At 44.7% G+C, this 18496-nt stretch overlaps 1 protein-coding gene and 1 long non-coding RNA gene across 2 annotated transcripts; one reads left to right on the top strand and one right to left on the bottom strand.

Moving 5' to 3' along the window:
* The first annotated feature begins 686 nt into the window (after window positions 1-686).
* On the top strand, window positions 687-2951 carry LOC116967738 (P2Y purinoceptor 8-like). The gene is made up of 2 exons (XM_033014346.1): window positions 687-756; window positions 2050-2951. The coding sequence occupies exons 1-2, from the start codon at window positions 687-689 to the stop codon at window positions 2949-2951; spliced, it is 972 nt and encodes a 323-aa protein (XP_032870237.1).
* Window positions 2952-6082: 3131 nt separating this feature from the next.
* On the bottom strand, window positions 6083-18066 carry LOC116967662. Its single transcript, XR_004410302.1, has 3 exons — window positions 18008-18066; window positions 9108-9113; window positions 6083-6114 (listed from the first exon to the last, which is right to left on the bottom strand). It is a non-coding gene; the product is annotated as an uncharacterized LOC116967662 (long non-coding RNA).
* Window positions 18067-18496: the final 430 nt, after the last annotated feature.

Genomic DNA, 18496 nt, shown 5'->3' with positions numbered 1-18496 from the left:
CCTGTACCTGCCTCCTCTCCATACCCCCGATCCCTTTAGCCACAAGGGCCACATCTAACATCTTCTTAAATATAGCCAATGAACTGGCCTTGACTACCCTCTGTGGCAGAGAATTCCACAGATTCACCACTCTCTGTGTGAAAAATGTTTTTCTCATCTCAGTCCTAAAAGACTTCCCTCTTATCCTTAAACTGTGACCCCTTGTTCTGGACTTCCCCCAAAATCGGGAACAATCTTCCTGCATCTAGCCTGTCCAACCCCTTAAGAATTTTGTAAGTTTCTATAAGATCCCCCCTCAATCTTCTAAATTCTAGCGAGTACAAGCCGAGTCTATCCAGTCTTTCTTCATATGAAAGTCCTGCCATCCCAGGAATCAGTCTGGTGAACTTTCTCTGTACTCCCTCTATGGCAAGAATGTCTTTCCTCAGATTTGGAGACCAAAACTGTACGCAATACTCGTTAAGTCTTTTCATACTTTTCTGGGACGATGTGGAAACATATCCACAATTATTCATCAAAACAACTTTTGGCATCAGCTGGAATAAGGCGCCGGTTTCAATGACTGTAATTAGCGTAAAAACGCAATGATGCCTTCCTGATGTGTTCCCTGGTGAGAGTTATTGGGTATAAATATAACAGACTGTGAATACAGTGTATTTATTGTCCACTGAAAACCTCCGCACACAATGCACGGACCTCCAAAGATCTTGTTGTTTGCCATTTACTATCCAGTCATTGCAGCCATCGGCATTCCTGGTAACGTATTAACTTTCATTTTCAATCTGCAAAGTGTTGTGAAATACTTGTTCTCACTTTGGTATTATTAGTTTCTTTTAATTGTAGAATCGTGGCCCATGTTGCTTATGCAGATGACCCTAGAACCGGCATAGAAACAGGCCCTTCGGCCCAACTTGCCCATGCTGACCACGATGCCCCATCTACGCTAGTAGTACCACTGGCTTACGTTTTGGCCCATATCCCTCTAAACCTTTCCCAACCATGTACCAGAGGATGTAGGTTTAAGGTGAAGGGGAAAAGATATGAATCATGAAGGAAAAGGTTACCCCTCAGAATCCTATTCATATCTAATAATACCAACATGAGGGGAATAGATCGGGTAGAGTCTCTTGGCCAGAGTAGGGGAATCGAGGACCAGAGGACATAGGTTTAAGATGAAGGGGAAAAGATATGAATAGGATTCTGAGGGGTAACTTTTTCCTTCAAAGGGTGGAGGGTGTATGGAACGAGCTGCCTGAGGAGGTAGTTGATGCTGGGACTATCCCAACGTTTAAGAAACAGTTAGACGGGTACATGGATAGGACAGGTTTGGAGGGTTATGGACCAAACACAGGCAGGTGGGACTAGTGTAGCTGGGACACGTTGGCCAGTGTGGCCAGTGTGGGCAAGTTGGGCCGAAGGGCCTGTTTCCACTGTATCACTCTATGACTCTAATCTTATTATTCTCCCAGTATCGTTGATTTATTTTAATTATAAGTTTGTAAGTGAGAGGAGCAGAATTAGGCCCATGATGTCTATTCCACCATTCAATCACGGCTGGTCTCAATCCCATTCTCCTGCCTTCTCCCCATAACCCTTGACACCTGGACTAATCAAGAATCTATCTATCTCTGCCTTAAATATATTCACTCACTCTCATTCACTCACTCTCATTCTCTCACACTCACTCACTCAAACTCACTCACTCTCATTCTCTCAAACTCACACTCACTCTAATTCTCTCAAACTCACACTCACTCTCATTCCCTCAAACTCACACTCACTCTCATACTCACACTCTCATTCTCTCACACACTCACACTCACATTTTCATTCTCTCACACACTCACACTCACACTCTCACTCTCATTCTCTCAAACTCACTCTCATTCTCACATTCTCTCACACACACTCACACTCGCACTCACATTCTCTCACACACTCACACTCACTCTCATTCTCTCACAAACTCACACTCACATTCTCTCACACACTCGCACTCACACTCACACTCACTAGTATGCCCCGCTGCGTGTGTGTGGTGTCTTGCAGCTAACGTGGCGGTGATTTGGATCTTGTGCCGCCGCCGGTGTGGGCTATCGGGCTGCATCACCTTGTACCTACTGTCCATGGCAGTGACCGACCTGCTGGTGCTGATCACGGCGGTGGTCCTGAACCGGGTTGTGGCCATGAACTCCCCGGCCAACCCGCTCACCTTCTCCCCGCTGTGCAACGTCAACTTCGTGCTGGTGTACGCGGTGAGGGACTGCTCCGTCTGGACAACCGTGGTCTTCACCTTCGACCGCTTCGTGGCCATTTGTTGCCACAAACTGAAAGCCACGTACTGCAGGGAGCGGATGGCAGCCGCCGTGGTCGCCACTGTCTGTGCTCTCAGCTCATTCAAGAACGCATTCTGGTATTTCATCTTTGAGCCCCTTGCTAAAGGCGAGGCCACACCGTGCAAAATCAAACCCTCCTTTTACACCTTGCCCGCCTGGGTGGCCTTTGACTGGATCGACAGCATCCTAACCCCCTGTCTCCCCTTCGTGTTAATTCTCCTCCTCAATTTCCTGACGGTCCGCCACATTTTAAGGGCGATTTCAACCCGCAGGAGGCTTCGGGGCAACGAGGACAGAGAGGGTCAGAGCGACCCGGAGACTGAGAGCCGCAGGAGGTCCATAGTCCTTCTCTTGAGCATCTCTGGTCTCTTCATCCTCCTGTGGCTCCTGGTGTTCATCACCTTCCTCTACATCCGCATCGCCAGCGTCACCTACTTCTCCGGCTCCAACTTCAATGAGTCCAACTTCCTCCTGGAAGAAAGTGGCTACATGCTACAGTTCCTCTGCTCCTGCGCCAACCCCTTCATCTACGCCGGCACCCAGAATAGGTTCAGGGCAGAGCTGAAACTGGGGTTGAAATATCCACTCTCCCTCATTGGCAAACTGCGGAAATAAACCACTTCAAAAAAGCAAAACGCAAAAGTGCTGGAGGAATCAGCGCTGGAAGTGGCGCAGCGGTCGAGTTGTTGCCTTAGGGCCTGTCCCACTTACGCGACCTTCACAGGCGACTGCCCCCACCCGTGTTAAGTCGCCGAAATGTTCAGCATGTTGAAAATTCAGCGGCAACCAGGAAGACTCTAAGATTTTTTGGAGACCTCTCACGACCATAGGAGACCTCTCACAACCATGGGAGACCTCTCACGACCATAGGAGACCTCTCACAACCATAGGAGACCTCTCACAGCCATAGGAGACCTCTCACAACCATAGGAGACCTCTCATGACCATACCGCCTGGGTTCGATCCCGACTATGGCTGCTGACTGTATGGAGTTTGTACGTTCTCCCCGACACCTGCATGGGTTTTCTCCGGAGATCTTCGAATTTCCTCCCACACGCTTGGGTAGTTTACACCCCAGCGGTATGAACATTGACTTCTCCAATTTCAGGTAGTCCATGCTTTCTCCCTCTTTCCCCTCCCCTTCCCAGCCCTCCCACATCCCACCATCTCCGCCTCTTCCTTCCTTCTTCCCGCCCCACCACCCTCCACCGACATCAGTCTGAAGAAGGGCCACCTATTTCCTTCGCTCCATAGATGCTGCCCTACCCGCTGAGTTTCTCCAGCATTTTTATCTACCTCCAAAGACGTTACACAGTTTGGTGTAGGTGTAAATTGTCCCTAGTGTGTGTCGGGTAGTGTTAATGTGCGGGGATCGCTGGTCGGCACGGACTCGGTGGGCCGAAGGGGCTGTTTCTGTGCTGTATCTCTGAACTGAACTAAAAATTATTCCAGCTAATAAAAATAAAAAGGAATCATAACTTAACCACAGATGCTGCCTGACCTGTTGAGCTCGTGAATTAGTTCGTCAGACAAGTTGGTTTCCACATTCATAGGAAACAAACAAACTTAGTAATCTTGGCCAATTCAGACTTTCTACCTCAGTTCAGTTCAGTTTATTGTCCCGTGTGTCGAGGTACAGTGAAAAGCTTTTAGATACATAGATACATAGAAAATAGGTGCAGGAGTAGGCCATTCGGCCCTTCGAGCCTGCACCGCCATTCAATATGATCATGGCTGATCATCCAACTCAGTATCCCGTACCTGCCTTCTCTCCATACCCCCTGATCCCTTTAGCCACAAGGGCCACATCTAACTCCCTCTTAAATATAGCCAATGAACTGGCCTCAACTACCCTCTGTGGCAGAGAGTTTCGTTGCGTGCTAACCAGTCAGCGGAAAGACAATACATGATTACAATCGAGCCATTCACAGTGTACAGATACATGATAAGGGAATAACGTTTAGTGCAAGGTAAAGTCCTATCAAGGATAGTCCGAGGGTCATCAAGGAGGTAGATAATAGTTCAGCACTGCTCCCTGGTTGCTGGAGGAACTATTAAAACTAACAATAAGAAAAAGGAATAAAAATAATAAAAAGCTCCATAGATGCTGCCTCACCCGCTGAGATTCTCCAGCATTTTTGTCTACCTTCGATTTTTCCAGCATCTGCAGTTCCTTCTTAAACATAATAAAAGGAGTAGTAATTTAAACAAGCATCCCACATTTTAGTTGTAGCAACAATATTGGACAACTCTGGCTTTATAAGTTCTACCTGTCATGTCCCTAGACTACAGAGAGCCACCACCACACACTAGCACTATCCTACACACACTAGGGACAATTCAGAAATGACAGAAGCCAATTAACCTGCAAACCTGCACGTCTTTGGAGTGTGGGAGGAAACCGGAGCACCCGGAGGAAATCCACGCGGTCACAAGGAGAACATTCAAACTCTGTACAGACAGCACCCGTAGTCGGTATAAGGCAGCAACTCTACCTCTTGGAATAGATTAAATGTTTCTTCATGCTCGAAGAGCAGAGAGCAGGAATATACACATCATTTTCTGGTTGGAGACTGGAGTTAGTGTGCAGTGATATGATCTGAATCAATGGATGGGTGGGAAGAAGATGTTTTATATCCATATTTGGCTTGGGTAAATAATTGTAAATTGTCCCTAGTGTGTAGTATAGTGCTCTAGTGTACAGGTTGATCGCTGGTCAGCACGGACTCGGTGGGCCGAAGGGCCTGCTTCCTCGCTATATCTACAAACTAAACTAACACTAAACAGTAGATAGACACAACAAGCTGGAGTAACTCAGTGGGACAGGCAGCATCTCTGGAGAGAAGGAATGGGTGATGTTTCGTGTTCAGACCCCTCAGTGTCTATCTTCGATTTAAACCAGCATCTATCTGCAGTTCTTTCTTACACATAAAACTAAATAAACAATGTTGGTGGATGTCACAGTGTTTAGGTCCTCGTTGGACTCTCTGGTTTCTGTCTGTGGCTGATGTCAAGTACACTGCTGTCTGCATTAGGAAGTTTAATTTTGCCCATGTGGTGGTCTATCCACAGAGAGTTGCTGGCTGCCTCACAGCGCCAGAGACCCGTGTTCCATCCTGACCACGAGTGCTGTCTGTACGGAGTTTGTACGTTCTCCCCGTGACCTGCGTGGGTTTTCTCCGGGTGCTCCGGTCTCTTCCCACACTCAAAAGACGTGCAGGTTTGTAGGTTAATTGCCTTCTGTAAATTGCCCCCCGATTGAGTAGGATGGAACTAGTGTACGGGTGAATATGCTGGTCGACATGAACTCAGTGTATGACTTTGATTCCTGGTTGCCTGGTTTTGGAGTAGCATGGATAAATGTATCTCTTACAATGTCTTGACTGCTACGTTTGAGCTGAAACATTTATTTTAGTCAAAGCGATTAGAATAATTTAACAGTAAAATGGTCTTGTTCATCTCTAATCGACAGTTTACAATCTTTGTTCTTATTTCAGATTTTCAGCATCTGCGTTAGACACGGAAACAGGCCCTTCGGCCCAATGAGTCTGTGCCGACCAGCGATCACCCCGTACACTCGCACCATCCTATGCACTAGGGACAAACCTACAATTTACAGAAGCCAATTAACCTACAAACCTGCGCGTCTTTGATGTGTGGGAGGAAACCGGAGCACCCGGAGAAAACCCACACGGTCAGAGGGAGACTGTATAAACTCTGCACAGACAGCACCCGTAGTCAGGATTGAACCCGGGTCTCCGGCGCTGTGAGGCAGCAACTCTCCCGCTGTGCCACTGTGCCACCGCTTCTGCTGAATTAATTTTGGTTTGCAGTTTAGGGGCACTGACGGGCCTATAAACAAAAGGTTGAAAGGGTGGGTACACCAACAGATTCAACCACAGCTTCTTCCCTATCAGATTTGTGAATGTTCCTCTCACAGGCCCCCGACCGCAGGAGAACAAAGAAGGGAAGAGACCAAACTTTTTTTTCGCCTTCCATCACAGTGAGGAATGTGGAGGAGTCACTGTGGTGGATGTTTATGTTAAAATGTGTATTGTGTGTCTTGTTGCTTTTTAATGGTATTATTGTATGGCAGATTAAATTTCTCGTATGTTGCAAAATATACTTGGCTAATAAAGTATGATTATGATTATTATGATAAGTTAAAGATGAATTTCCAGGATCTTCCAATCTACCTCATTGTGACCTTGCACTTTTTTAAAATTGCACTTTCTCTGCAGATACAACACAATATTCTGCTCTCCATTACTTTTCTCTTTTTGCACTACCTGATGTACCAATGTATAGTTTGATTGTAATCATGTATGGATGATTTTTATTATAGCACGCAAAATAAAGGTTTTCATTGTATTTCGGCACACCTGAATAACAAACTAATACCAATACTGTTACATCTATAATCTATTGGTTATTCTCACAGTACCAGATCCTCATGGCTCCATCTCGGGCGATGAAGATAAATTGCCTGGACCCAAAGTGTTGCCACACAGGGTGGCACGTTGGCACAGCGGTAGAGCTACTGCCTTACAATGGCCATTCGGCCCATCAAGTCTATTCAATCATGGCCGATCAATTGGATAAATGAGATGGTCACTAGGCAGCAGCTCCCCCCCCGTCCCGACCCCCCGGGAAACTGAAGGGAGCGACAATCAACTGCCACGGATACAAATAATGTCATACACAAGAAAGGGCAAAGATGCTGGTTGACAAAAAGTGAACACTCAGTGCTGGAGTAACACAAAGACGCAGCAGAATTTTGGAAACGTCATCTCGTCACCCATTTCTTTTCTCCAGAGATGCTGCCTGCCCGCTGAGTTAAAGAATGCCCACCATAAACTCACGGGCTACTTACGTTCTTACAACGAGTTTAAAAGTTTAAAATGTTTACTTCAAGAGTAAATTTGACTCGTAGAAATTTTTCATCGTGTTGAAAGATTTTTACGAGTTAACAAGTTTCCCGAGTACCTGCCGTTAGCGTTACGAGTGGCTAAGGAAACCTGAACGGAAACCTCTGGAGACTTTGCGCCCCACCCAAGGTTTCCGTGCGGTTCCCGGAGGTTGCAGGTTGTTGCCAGAGGTTGCAGGTAGTGGAAGCAGGTAGGGAGACTGACAAAAACCTCCGGGTACCGCACGGAAACCTTGGGTAGGGGGCGCAAAGTCTCCAGAGGTTTCCGTTCAGGTTTCCTAAGTGGGACAGGGGCATTAGTTGTCCACGAGTTCCGACGTTCCCGCTACGTTAAGTCTACGTGATTACCACGAGTTTGATTTGTTTTAAAGTCAGGATCACTCGTGGGTGGACTCGCACCGTGAGACAGGGGTTTAAGGCAGCAACTCTACTGCTGCCCTCAACCCTCAAATCCTAGTCTTGTTGTAACGATATCAAGAAATGAGCAGAGCCAAGCACAGGCAAGACACAGGGGTAAACTCAAAAGGCTTTCATTAAAAGCTGGGGTAACTCAACGGGTCAGGCAGCATCTCTGGAGAAAAGGACGTTTCGGGTCGAGACCCTTCCTCAGACTGAGTCAGGGGAAAGGGAAACGAGAGAGATTGACGGTGATGTAGGGAGATGTAGAACAAATGAATGAAAGATATGCAAAAACAGATGGGCTTTCACCTAGCGCACAGTAAACAATGGCCTGCTGCCTTTATCATCATTACTGTTTGCATATCTTTCATTCATTTGTTCTATATCTCGCTACTGGAGTTTAGAAGGATGAGGGGCGATCTTATAGAAACATAAAATTATAAAAGGACTGGTCAAGCTAGATGCAGGAAAAATGTTCCCAATGTTGGGCGAGTCCAGAACCAGAGGCCACACAGTCTTAGGATAAAGGGGAGGCCATTTAAGACTGAGGTGAGAAAAAATGTTTTCACCCAGAGAGTTGTGAATTTATGGAATTTGTGGAATTCCCTGCCACAGAGGGCAGTGGAGGCCAAATCACTGGATGGATTTAAGAGAGAGTTAGATAGAGCTCTAGGGGCTAGTGGAATCAAGGGATATGGGGAGAAGGCAGGCACGGGTTATTGATAGGGGACGATCAGCCATGATCACAATGAATGGCGGTGCTGGCTCGAAGGGCCGAATGGCCTCCTCCTGCACCTATTTTCTATGTTTCTATGTTTCTTACATCACCATCTATATCTCTAGTTTCCCTTTCCCCTGACTCCCCGTCTGAAGAAGGGTCTCGACCTGAAACGTCACCCATTCCTTATCTCCAGAGATGCTGCCTGACCCGCTGAGTTACCCCAGCTTTTAGTGCCATCTCCCAGATCTCATCCTCCAGGTTTTACTTTTCACCCCTCCTCTGCCAATTTCCAATTTAATTCGCATTTTCTAATTAGCACAAGAGGGATTTAACTTCCCTGTTGCAATATGTTCAGTTTTTTTAAATGCAATGATTCAGGCAGTGTTGCAACCTCGACACCTCCCCGGAGATCAGCAGTGTGTGTATAAATGAAACGTTCGGTGACTGTGTGAGATCCAAGTGATCGAGTCCAACACAAGGGCTCTCGTCTCCCCACACGGAACATGCATTTCCCAGTTCAATTCGCTGCGAAAGTCTGGTACACAGTCATCGCTTTTCTTGGTGTCCCTGGTAAGTGGCTTTCAGTGAGTCTGTGGATGGGAACAATTTGTGTTTCTTTACATCACCCTGCAGAATCTACATATAATTCTTCGTTTATGTTTCTAGTGAGTTTGTACGAGTCTGTGTGGCTGTGATGCTGTTGCTACCAACATTTCCATTGTACCTGCACCTCACATACTTGTGCATTGGACTATAAACTCAACTTGTCTTCACAGATGCTGTTTGACCTGCTGAGTACATCCAGCGCTCTGTTTCTGTCCTAGATTGCAGCATCTTCAGTTACTTCAATCTCTTGGACAATATATCATTGAGTAGACAATGGACAATAGACAATAGGTGCAGGAGTAGGCCATTTGGCCCATCGAGCCAGCATCGCCATTCAATGTGATCATGGCTGATCATCCCCAATCAGTACCCCGTTCCTGCCTCCTCCCCATATCCCCTGACTGCTAACTTTAAGAGCCCTATCTAGCTCTCTCTTGAAAGCATCCAGAGAACTGGCCTCCACCGCCCTCTGAGGCAGAGAATTCCACAGACTCACCTCTCTCTGTGAGAAAAAGTGTTTCCTCGTCTCCGTTCTAAATGGCTTACTCCTTATTCTTAAACTGTGGCCCCTGGTTCTGGACTCCCCCACACATTCATTTTTATTTATTTATTTTTTTTTTGTTTTTTTGTTTTTTGTTTTTGTTTATTTTATTAGAAGTTAATACAATACAAAACAATACAGTGGCACCTAATTTTAGGTGCCAACTATGTCATACCGTAATCCATTCCATGTACAACCTCTGGTTTTATGTTATGAGAAGGAAGTAAGCAAGACAAGAAAAAGAAAACAATAGAAAGGGGAATGAGTGGAAAAATAGATGGTAGAAAGTAGAAAAATGTGAAGTGTGGATATAAAAAATAAAAATAAAAAAATAAAATAAAAAAGAAAAGGTGGAAAGTAGAAATAGAAGAGAAGGCCCCTTAAAAGAGAATTTTTCAAATCTATATTCGGAGATGTAGATCTATCCACGTCATGATCTGAAATCAGCAATCCTTATGGTACCGCTGCATCACATGATTCCAAAAAGTCGATGAAAGGAGACCAACTCCTTAAGAATTGGTCATATTTATCTATTAGTCGGAGTCTCATTTCTTCAAGGCGTGCTATGTCCATCATATTCCTAATCCACATTTTAACAATTTAAGTATCAATTTCTTTCCAATTATTAACCCATAATTAAAAAAAACATTTTGGTCTTTATTTAAATTGGTATCTTCTCCTATTATTCCAAATATAATCCATTCCATTTTGGGTTCTATTCTTGACTTGAAGAGCTTTGTAAATATATCAAATATATCACTCCAAAATTTATTCAACTTTGTAAATCCTACAAATGAATGTGTTATATTAGCGTTTTGAAACAAACATTTATCGCATCTGGGAGAGACGTTTGGATAAAATTTATTCAACCTCGTTTTTGAATAATATAGTCTATGTAATAATTTGAATTGAATTAAATTATGTCTTGTATTAATAGAACAGTTATGTGTATTCATCAAATACTTTTCCCATCTATCCTTCGAGATCTTTATCATTAGCTCATGTTCCCAATCTTCCCTTAGTGCTTCTGTTGAGGGTGATTCTCTATATAATATATTATTATAAAAGTATGATATTAATTTTTGTGAATCAGCCTTAATATTCATTGCTTCTTCTAAAGGGTCTAAAAAAATAGTTTGAAATCTATGTGTATATTTCTTCATAGTCACATACCTGTATATATTTAAAATATTGATTATCCTTCAATTTAAATTTTAATTTTAATTGTTGAAATGATAACAGTTTACCCAATTCATACATATCCCTTACTTTCCTAATCCCCAGTCTATCCCATTGTTGATATGTGTTGTCGATGAGAGAAGGTTTGAATGCGGGGTTGTTCAATAGTGGGGTTAGTACTGATAAATTATTTAATTTCAAGGATACTTTTATTTGTTTCCAAATTCTTATTATATTGTGAATAATTGGGTTCTTCTTATATATTATACTATTCAATTTTATCGGTGAGAGCAGGATCATTCCTATATCGTGCGGATAGCACTCCTCTTTCTCCATTCTTATCCACTCCAACTGCTGAGTGGAACTATCCAGCCAGTACATTATGTTCTTAATATGCACTGCCCAGTAGTAATACATAAAATTAGGTAATGATAAACCCCCAACTTCTTTAGATTTGCACAAATGCTTTCGTTGAATTCTATGTGTTCTGTAATCCCATATAAAATTTGTGATAGTGGAATCTAGTTTTTTGAAAAAATATTTTGGAATATATATTGGGATCGCTTGAAACAAATATATTAATTGTGGTAAGAAAGTCATTTTTATAGCGTTAATTCTACCTATCAATGAGAGCGGAAGTGTTTTCCAAAATTTAATCATATCATTCAGTTTATTTAATAGTGGTATAAAATTGGCACTAAATAATGATTTGTGTCTTCTCGTAATTTGAATACCCAGATACTTGAATTTTTCTGTTGCAATTTTGAAGGGGAATTTTAGTAAATGTCTCGAATCCTGTGGTTTTAAAGACATAATTTCGCTTTTATTCCAATTTATTCTATATCCTGAAAATGAGCCGAATTCCTCAATTAGTGTTAATAAGGTGGGTATACTCGTTTGTGTATTAGTAATATATAAAAGAATATCATCAGCATATAGTGAAATTTTATTCTTTGAATCCTTAGTGTTTTATCCGTGAATATTCGGGTGATTTCTAATCTTTTCGGCCAACGGTTCTATCATAAGGGCAAATAGCAATGGCTATTGGCTAGATTTAATACGTTCATTGGCTAGATTTAAGAGGGAGTTAGATGTGGCCCCTGTGGCTAAAGGGATCAGGTGGTATGGAGAGAGGCAGGTATGGGATATTGATCTGGATGATCAGCCATGATCATATTGAATGGCGGTGCAGGCTCGAAGGGCCGAATGGCCTACTCCTGCACCTATTTTCTATGTTTCTATGATAAGGGAATAACCTCGATTGAAATCATGTATTGTCTTTCGGCTGACTGGATAACACGCAACAAAAGCTTTTCACGTTTCTATGTTTCTATGTGTGACTTCTCCCTCTCTTGTCTTGCTCCACAGTGAACTTGGTGGCGATCGTGATCCTATCCCGTGGCAAGTGTGGCCTCTCCACCTGCACCACCCTCTACCTGGTGGCCATGGCAACAGCGGACCTGTTGACCATCATCACCCAGGTGATACTGCGGCGCATCAACATTTATTACTTCCCCTGGAATTTCCTGCGAACCTTCCCCGTGTGCCGGGTGCTGTATGTCCTTCGGCACATGGCCAGGGGCTGCTCTGTCTGGTTCACCGTCACCTTCACCTTTGATCGCTACGTGGCCATTTGTTGCCAGAAGCTAAAGACTCAATACTGCAGCAGGAAAACCGCCACGGTGGTTCTGACAGCAACCGGCATTCTGGTCACAGCAAAGAACATCCCCAAGTACTTCATACTGAAACCCTACGTCATCATCGAAGGCACTCCTTGGCTGTGCATCTTCAAGGCGGGCTATTTCTCCGAGCCTGAATGGGTGGCATTTGACTGGTTTGATTCCATTTCTACCCCATTGCTTCCATTCGGGTTGATCTTGATGTTCAACTTTCTGACAGTCAAGCACATCTTGGTCGCCAGCCGGGTGCGGAAGGCGCTGAGAGGTCAGAGCAGTGGAGACAAAGGCAGTGACCCTGAGATGGAGAGCCGTAGGAGGTCTATAATCTTGCTCTTCACATTGTCTGGCAGCTTCATCCTCTTGTGGCTCTTCTATGTCATAGATTCCTTCTTTTATTCCATTGCAGGGATCGCCACCAGCCAGTATAATGATGCCCAGTACATCTTTCGCCACATCAGTATTATGCTGTTACACTTGAATTGTTGTACCAACACATTTATCTACGCTGTGACTCAGTCCAACTTCAGAGAACAGGTGAAGACCATGGTGACATATCCTGTAACTTCAATTATTCGATTCATTAAACAAAAAAATAGCTGAACTCTTCCGTTCAAGTGCACAATGTATTGGGCCAGAAGACCAGGTCTCTGGGTCTAACTGTGTCAAACTGATTCCCCATTTAATTGAAGAAAGGCTCGGCTTGTACTTGCTAGAATTTAGAAGATTGAGGGGGGATCTTATAGAAACTTACAAAATTCTTAAGGGGTTGGACAGGCTAGATGCAGGAAGATTGTTCCCGATGTTGGGGAAGTCCAGAACAAGGGGTCACAGCTTAAGGATAAGGAGGAAGTCTTTTAGGACCGAGATGAGATTTTTTTTCCTCACACAGAGAGTGGTGAATCTGTGGAATTCTCTGCACAGAAAGTAGTTGAGGCCAGTTCATTGGCTATATTTAAGAGGGAGTTAGATGTGGCCCTTGTGGCTAAAGGGATCAGGGGGTATGGAGAGAAGGCAGGTACAGGATACTGAGTTGGATGATCAGCCATGATCATATTGAATGGCGGTGCAGGCTCGAAAGCCCAAATGGCCTACTCCTGCACATATTTTCTATGTTTCTATGTTAATACAGGAGCCGTACGGCGGAGAAACGGGCCCTTCTGCCCATCTTGTACCATGATATACATCCCTGCCCTTAGAATCTATGCCCCTATTATTGGCTAGCATCCTGCAAGCTCAGACACAACATTTTGGGTCAGGGATCTTCTTCAGGCTTGTGTCTCCACCAACTTTCAAGTTACCTGCAAACTTATTGATCAAACCTCCAGCGTTCATAGTTACACAGAATCCCGGTGGTCCAACTCATCCACGCCGACCAAGGTGTCTGCTCAAGCTAGTCCCAATTGCCTGCGTCTGGCCGTTGTCCCTCTCGACCTCATCGGGACCTCTGCAACGATCTCGACCTTAGCGGGACCTCCGTGACGATCGGCAGGGTCGAATTTGCCCCCTGTGGCCCAGCCTATTCCCATACCTGACTTAAACACGGGTTTAAGGTGAAAGGCAAAAGATGGAATAGGAATCTGAGGGGTAACTTTTTCACACCAAGGGTGGTGGGTGTATGTAACGAGCTGCCAGAGGAGGACATTGTTTTTGTTTGTATGGCTGTGGAAACAAAATTTCGTTTGAGTCTCACTGGGGCTCAAATGACAATAAATTTGTATTGTATTGCAGTTGTGGCTGGGACTATCCCAACATTTAAGAAACAGTTAGACAGGTACAGGTACCCTTCATAATGTTTGGGACAAAGACCCGTCATTTATTTACTTGCCTCTGTACTCCACAATTTGAGATTTGTAATATTAAAAAAATCACCTGTGGTTAAAGTGCATTTTGTCAGATTATAATAAAGATGCTCTCTTTCTTCTTAATGATGTTCCAAACCATTGATTTTGGTAAGCCTAAGGTTTGGCTGATGTTTCTAACAGTTTTATTCTTGTTTCTCAGTCTCATAATGGCTTCTTTGACTTTCATTGGCCCAACTTTGGTCCTCATGTTGATAAACAGAATAAAAGTTTCCAAAGGTGATGGAAAGACTGGAGGAAAGACTAGGTGCTGAGAGCTCTATGATACCTGCATTAAAGAGGCAATTAAACACACCTGGGCAATTACAAACACCTATGAAGCCATGTGTCCCAAACATTATGGTGCCCTGACAAAGGGGGGGACTATGTATAAACACAGCTGTAACTTCTACATGGTGAAACCAAAATGTATACAAATGGCCTTTATTAAAATCTGACAATGCACACTTTAACCACAGGTGGGTTTTTTTCTATTACAAATCTCAAATTGTGGAGTACGGATATAAATAAATAAATGATGGGTCTTTGTCCCAAACATTATGGAGGGCACTGTACATGGATAGGACAGGTTTGGAGGGATATGGACCAAATTTCCCCGCTGGCTGGTCAAAATGAGAGTTCAAAGAGTTTTAATTGTGCTTTATTCAATACCACTGCTGCTATAGAGGTGACCAGAGCATTGTAAAAAACAGAGGCAATCCAATCCCATGTCAGAGAACCAAGTGCCAGCTCCATGCAAAGATAGAAACAAGTATTAGTTTGTGCTTCATCTGACCATTAATACCAGCAGGTTTCAAAAACCACAACTTCTCAACATCCATTTTGATTCATTTTATTCCTATTCCTTAACCATCAATGATTATACACACAACATTAACACACTTATATTTTGTAACAGACTTGAAGATAAATATGAAATTCTGATTTGCCAAGGCTGCTTCTGATGTACTTCAGCCGATATTCGAACCCTCGTTCCCCCTGCGTCACAAGCCAATATACAACTTGACACCAATATCCTATTTTGTGTCACATTTACCTGTAAAGTTGTACATTAACAGCAGCAAGCCGCACCGTTTCGGCTGCGACATTGCAAGGATTAAGTCAAGACCCCGAAGAGTTTCGAAAGCCACAGGGAGTCACTGACAGAATATCTACAAGGCCAAGTCCCTGGATAAATCAACACAATATAAACCAGAACAAAACAAAGATTATTAATGGTTTTGATATCGATAATTAACTGTTTGTGATGTATCTCTTTTCAAGAGAATATTGGAGACTTCACATTGTTTAAACAAGGAAGCATATGGTTTGGGCTAGCGAGGGGGAAAATGCATCATGATCATGGAACAGTGTAATATGAACAAGGTCCTAGCCTCTTTGTCAGGGCACCGTTCACTCGTCCCATGTACAGCAGCCAGGATCGGCATCTGGAACTGTTTACAAAGCTTTAGGACTGTCCCAGAGTTTTGCTGGACTAATTATTAATCTCCACTGCTGGGGTCACCTCTGGAAAAGAAAAAGGGCTCTAGGCATTAACACCAGCAATTGCACTTGCTGAGGATAGCTTTAATGGTGCTCCATTCAACACAACTGTTTGCTTCCAGAACCAGGCGATGGGTGGCAATTCCACCCCATATCATAGATCCAAGCCTCAGCTGCTTGCGAGCGCCAACATCAGACCCTTAATACCAGCAAACGGGGGCCATTAGAAGTAAACTGTTTATTAAAACATGGATTTAAGGGCGGCACGGTGTGCAGCGGTAGAGTTGCTGCCTTACAGCGCCTGAGACCCAGGTTCCATTCTGACATCTGTAAATTGTAAATCTCATATTTCGCTTGGGTAGATTACACACCCCAGCGGTATGAACATTGACTTCCCTAACTTCAGGTAGCCCCTTGCCATCTCTCTCCATCCCCTTCCCCTACCCAGTTCTCCCACCAGTCTTACTGTCTCCGACTACATTCTATCTTTGTCCCGCCCACTGCCCAGACATCAGTCTGAAGAAGGGTCTCGACCCGAAACGTCGCCAATTCCTTCTCTCCAGAGATGCTGCCTCACCCGCTGAGTTACTCCAGCATTTTGTGTCTACTTTCTGTAAATTGTCCCTAGTGTGTAGGATAGTGCTAGTGTACGGGGTGATCGCTGGTCGGCACGGACTCGTTGGGTTGAAGGGCCTGTTTCCACACTGTATCTACATAAAGTCGAAAGTCTTTGGAAACTTTCAGTTAATGGTCATACAAATATTTTGGAGAGAGGAAGAGAGGAAGGGTGAAATATTGGCCATAATAATATTTTGGAGAGAGGGAGAAATATTGGCATGGCACAGAAAGCTCGGGAGTTATATCAACAATATCACCTATAGCAGCAGGCAAGAGTAACTCTTAGGAAAGCAATGTACATGTACGCTAAGGAAGAGGAAGATACACTAGGTGGTGGTGGGAGATGCCTATGGGGTCATTGCATTGAAACTGAGTGCATCTGGTTGAACTTCATTGAGAACTTTGAAACACAGGGTCTTTTCAGCTGGTCTAAAAGACACTTCCAAATGAGCATAAGTCACTGCGTCCTCTCCTCACCTCTTAAACCCACAACTGACCAGCTGATGCAAGCAAGAAGCATGGAGGAAACGGCCAAGTAGACATTGTGCTGTGTGTTTTGAATTCAATCGCATGCGTTGCTGTGAGACCTTTAGCCCACTGCTGGACAGAATGGGAAGTCTGCTTACATCCCATCAAGCCCCCATGCCACGTAAGACTCGGATAGCACCAGAGGACACAGGGTTAGGGTAAAGGGGAAGAGATTTGGGTACTTTCTTCACCCAGTGAGTGGAATGCATTGCCTGAGAGATTGGTGGAAGCTGGGTCACTATAATCCCTGAGGCATAGGGGCTTGATGGACCAGATTCTGGGCAATGGGTTAGTATGGATGTGTTGGGCCAAATGTACCCTTTCCAATTATTCTATGATCATATTGAGCAAGGATGCAGAGCGTGACTCCGAGATGTAGGAGGGGCAAGGTTGGTGGCAGAGTGTGTATTATTTCAGAGACATCATGTGTTGGCCTGGACAAACACTGAGGGGCAGATACGTTCCAGCACCAATCAAACAGAGGGTTCGAGCGCAAATTCTTCCCCTTGTTTTCCCCTATTCCCTCCACAATGGACACTCTGGTGTTGCACACAAAACTTCGACTCCTGTGTGGCATAGTTGCAGGAACTCAGTTTAGACATACAGGCCCTTCGGCCCATCGGGTCAGCACCAACCATCCACACTAGTTCCATGCTACCCCAGTTTCTCATTCACTCCCCACACACACTAGGGACAATTTACAAATAAAGGGCCAATTAACCTACAAACCCGCACGTCTTTGGGATGTGGGAGGTAACCGAAGCACCCGGAGAAAACCCACGCGGTCACGGAGTGCGTGCAAACTCTGCGCAGACAGCAGCTGGGTTCCAGGCAGGGTGGAACTTAGGTGTCTGGCTCTGTGAGGCAGCAGCTCTACCCGCTGCGCCACTGTTGCCGCCCCTCAGCTGCCTGGGTCCCACCGTGTGTGAAAATGGACAGAACGGACCCACTGGAACTTGCCTGCATCCTACAGGGCAGAGGGACACAGGTCCCCTGCCCCACCAACCATCAAAGCCCAGATCACCAATGTATCGATAGTGTTCCTCCTGATGTGATTCACTTCAGACATTACTGGGGGGGACACACACACAAACACCTCAGGATGGAAAGCGGGATGAGGCTGAAACTGTACTGTGGCGACACCGTGCCACCCAGGGATGAAGTGGTAGGGAAGGGAGGTGGGAAACGATGAGGGTAGACAAGAAATGCTGGAGAAACTCAGCGGGTGAGGCAGCATCTATGGAGAGAAGGAATAGGCGATGTTGCGGGTCGAGACCCTAAACGTCACCTATTCCTTCTCTCCATAGATGCTGCCTCACCTGCTGAGTTTCTCCAGCATTTTTTGTCTATCTTCGATTTTTCCAGCATCTGCAGTTCAGAGGGGAATGAGGAATTCACTGCCATTAGATTCCTCCAAAACCCAGCGACCAGCAACACAGACCACCAAGACCTGGGCAACTATAGAGAGAGGGGAGCGTCACCATAGTTAGCATTAGTTTTGGAAATCGAAGGGTTAACAGGAAGCAACTTTGTGGACTCAGGATTAAAGTTAGTGGTGTGTGCGGGACTGAAGGGCGGGCGGGCGGGGCTGGGAATCGACATCATGGCATCTACTTCCCAT

Source organism: Amblyraja radiata, chromosome 41, assembly GCF_010909765.2.
Source record: "Amblyraja radiata isolate CabotCenter1 chromosome 41, sAmbRad1.1.pri, whole genome shotgun sequence".
NCBI lineage: Eukaryota > Metazoa > Chordata > Chondrichthyes > Rajiformes > Rajidae > Amblyraja > Amblyraja radiata.
This window is presented reverse-complemented; position numbering and strand designations above follow the sequence as displayed.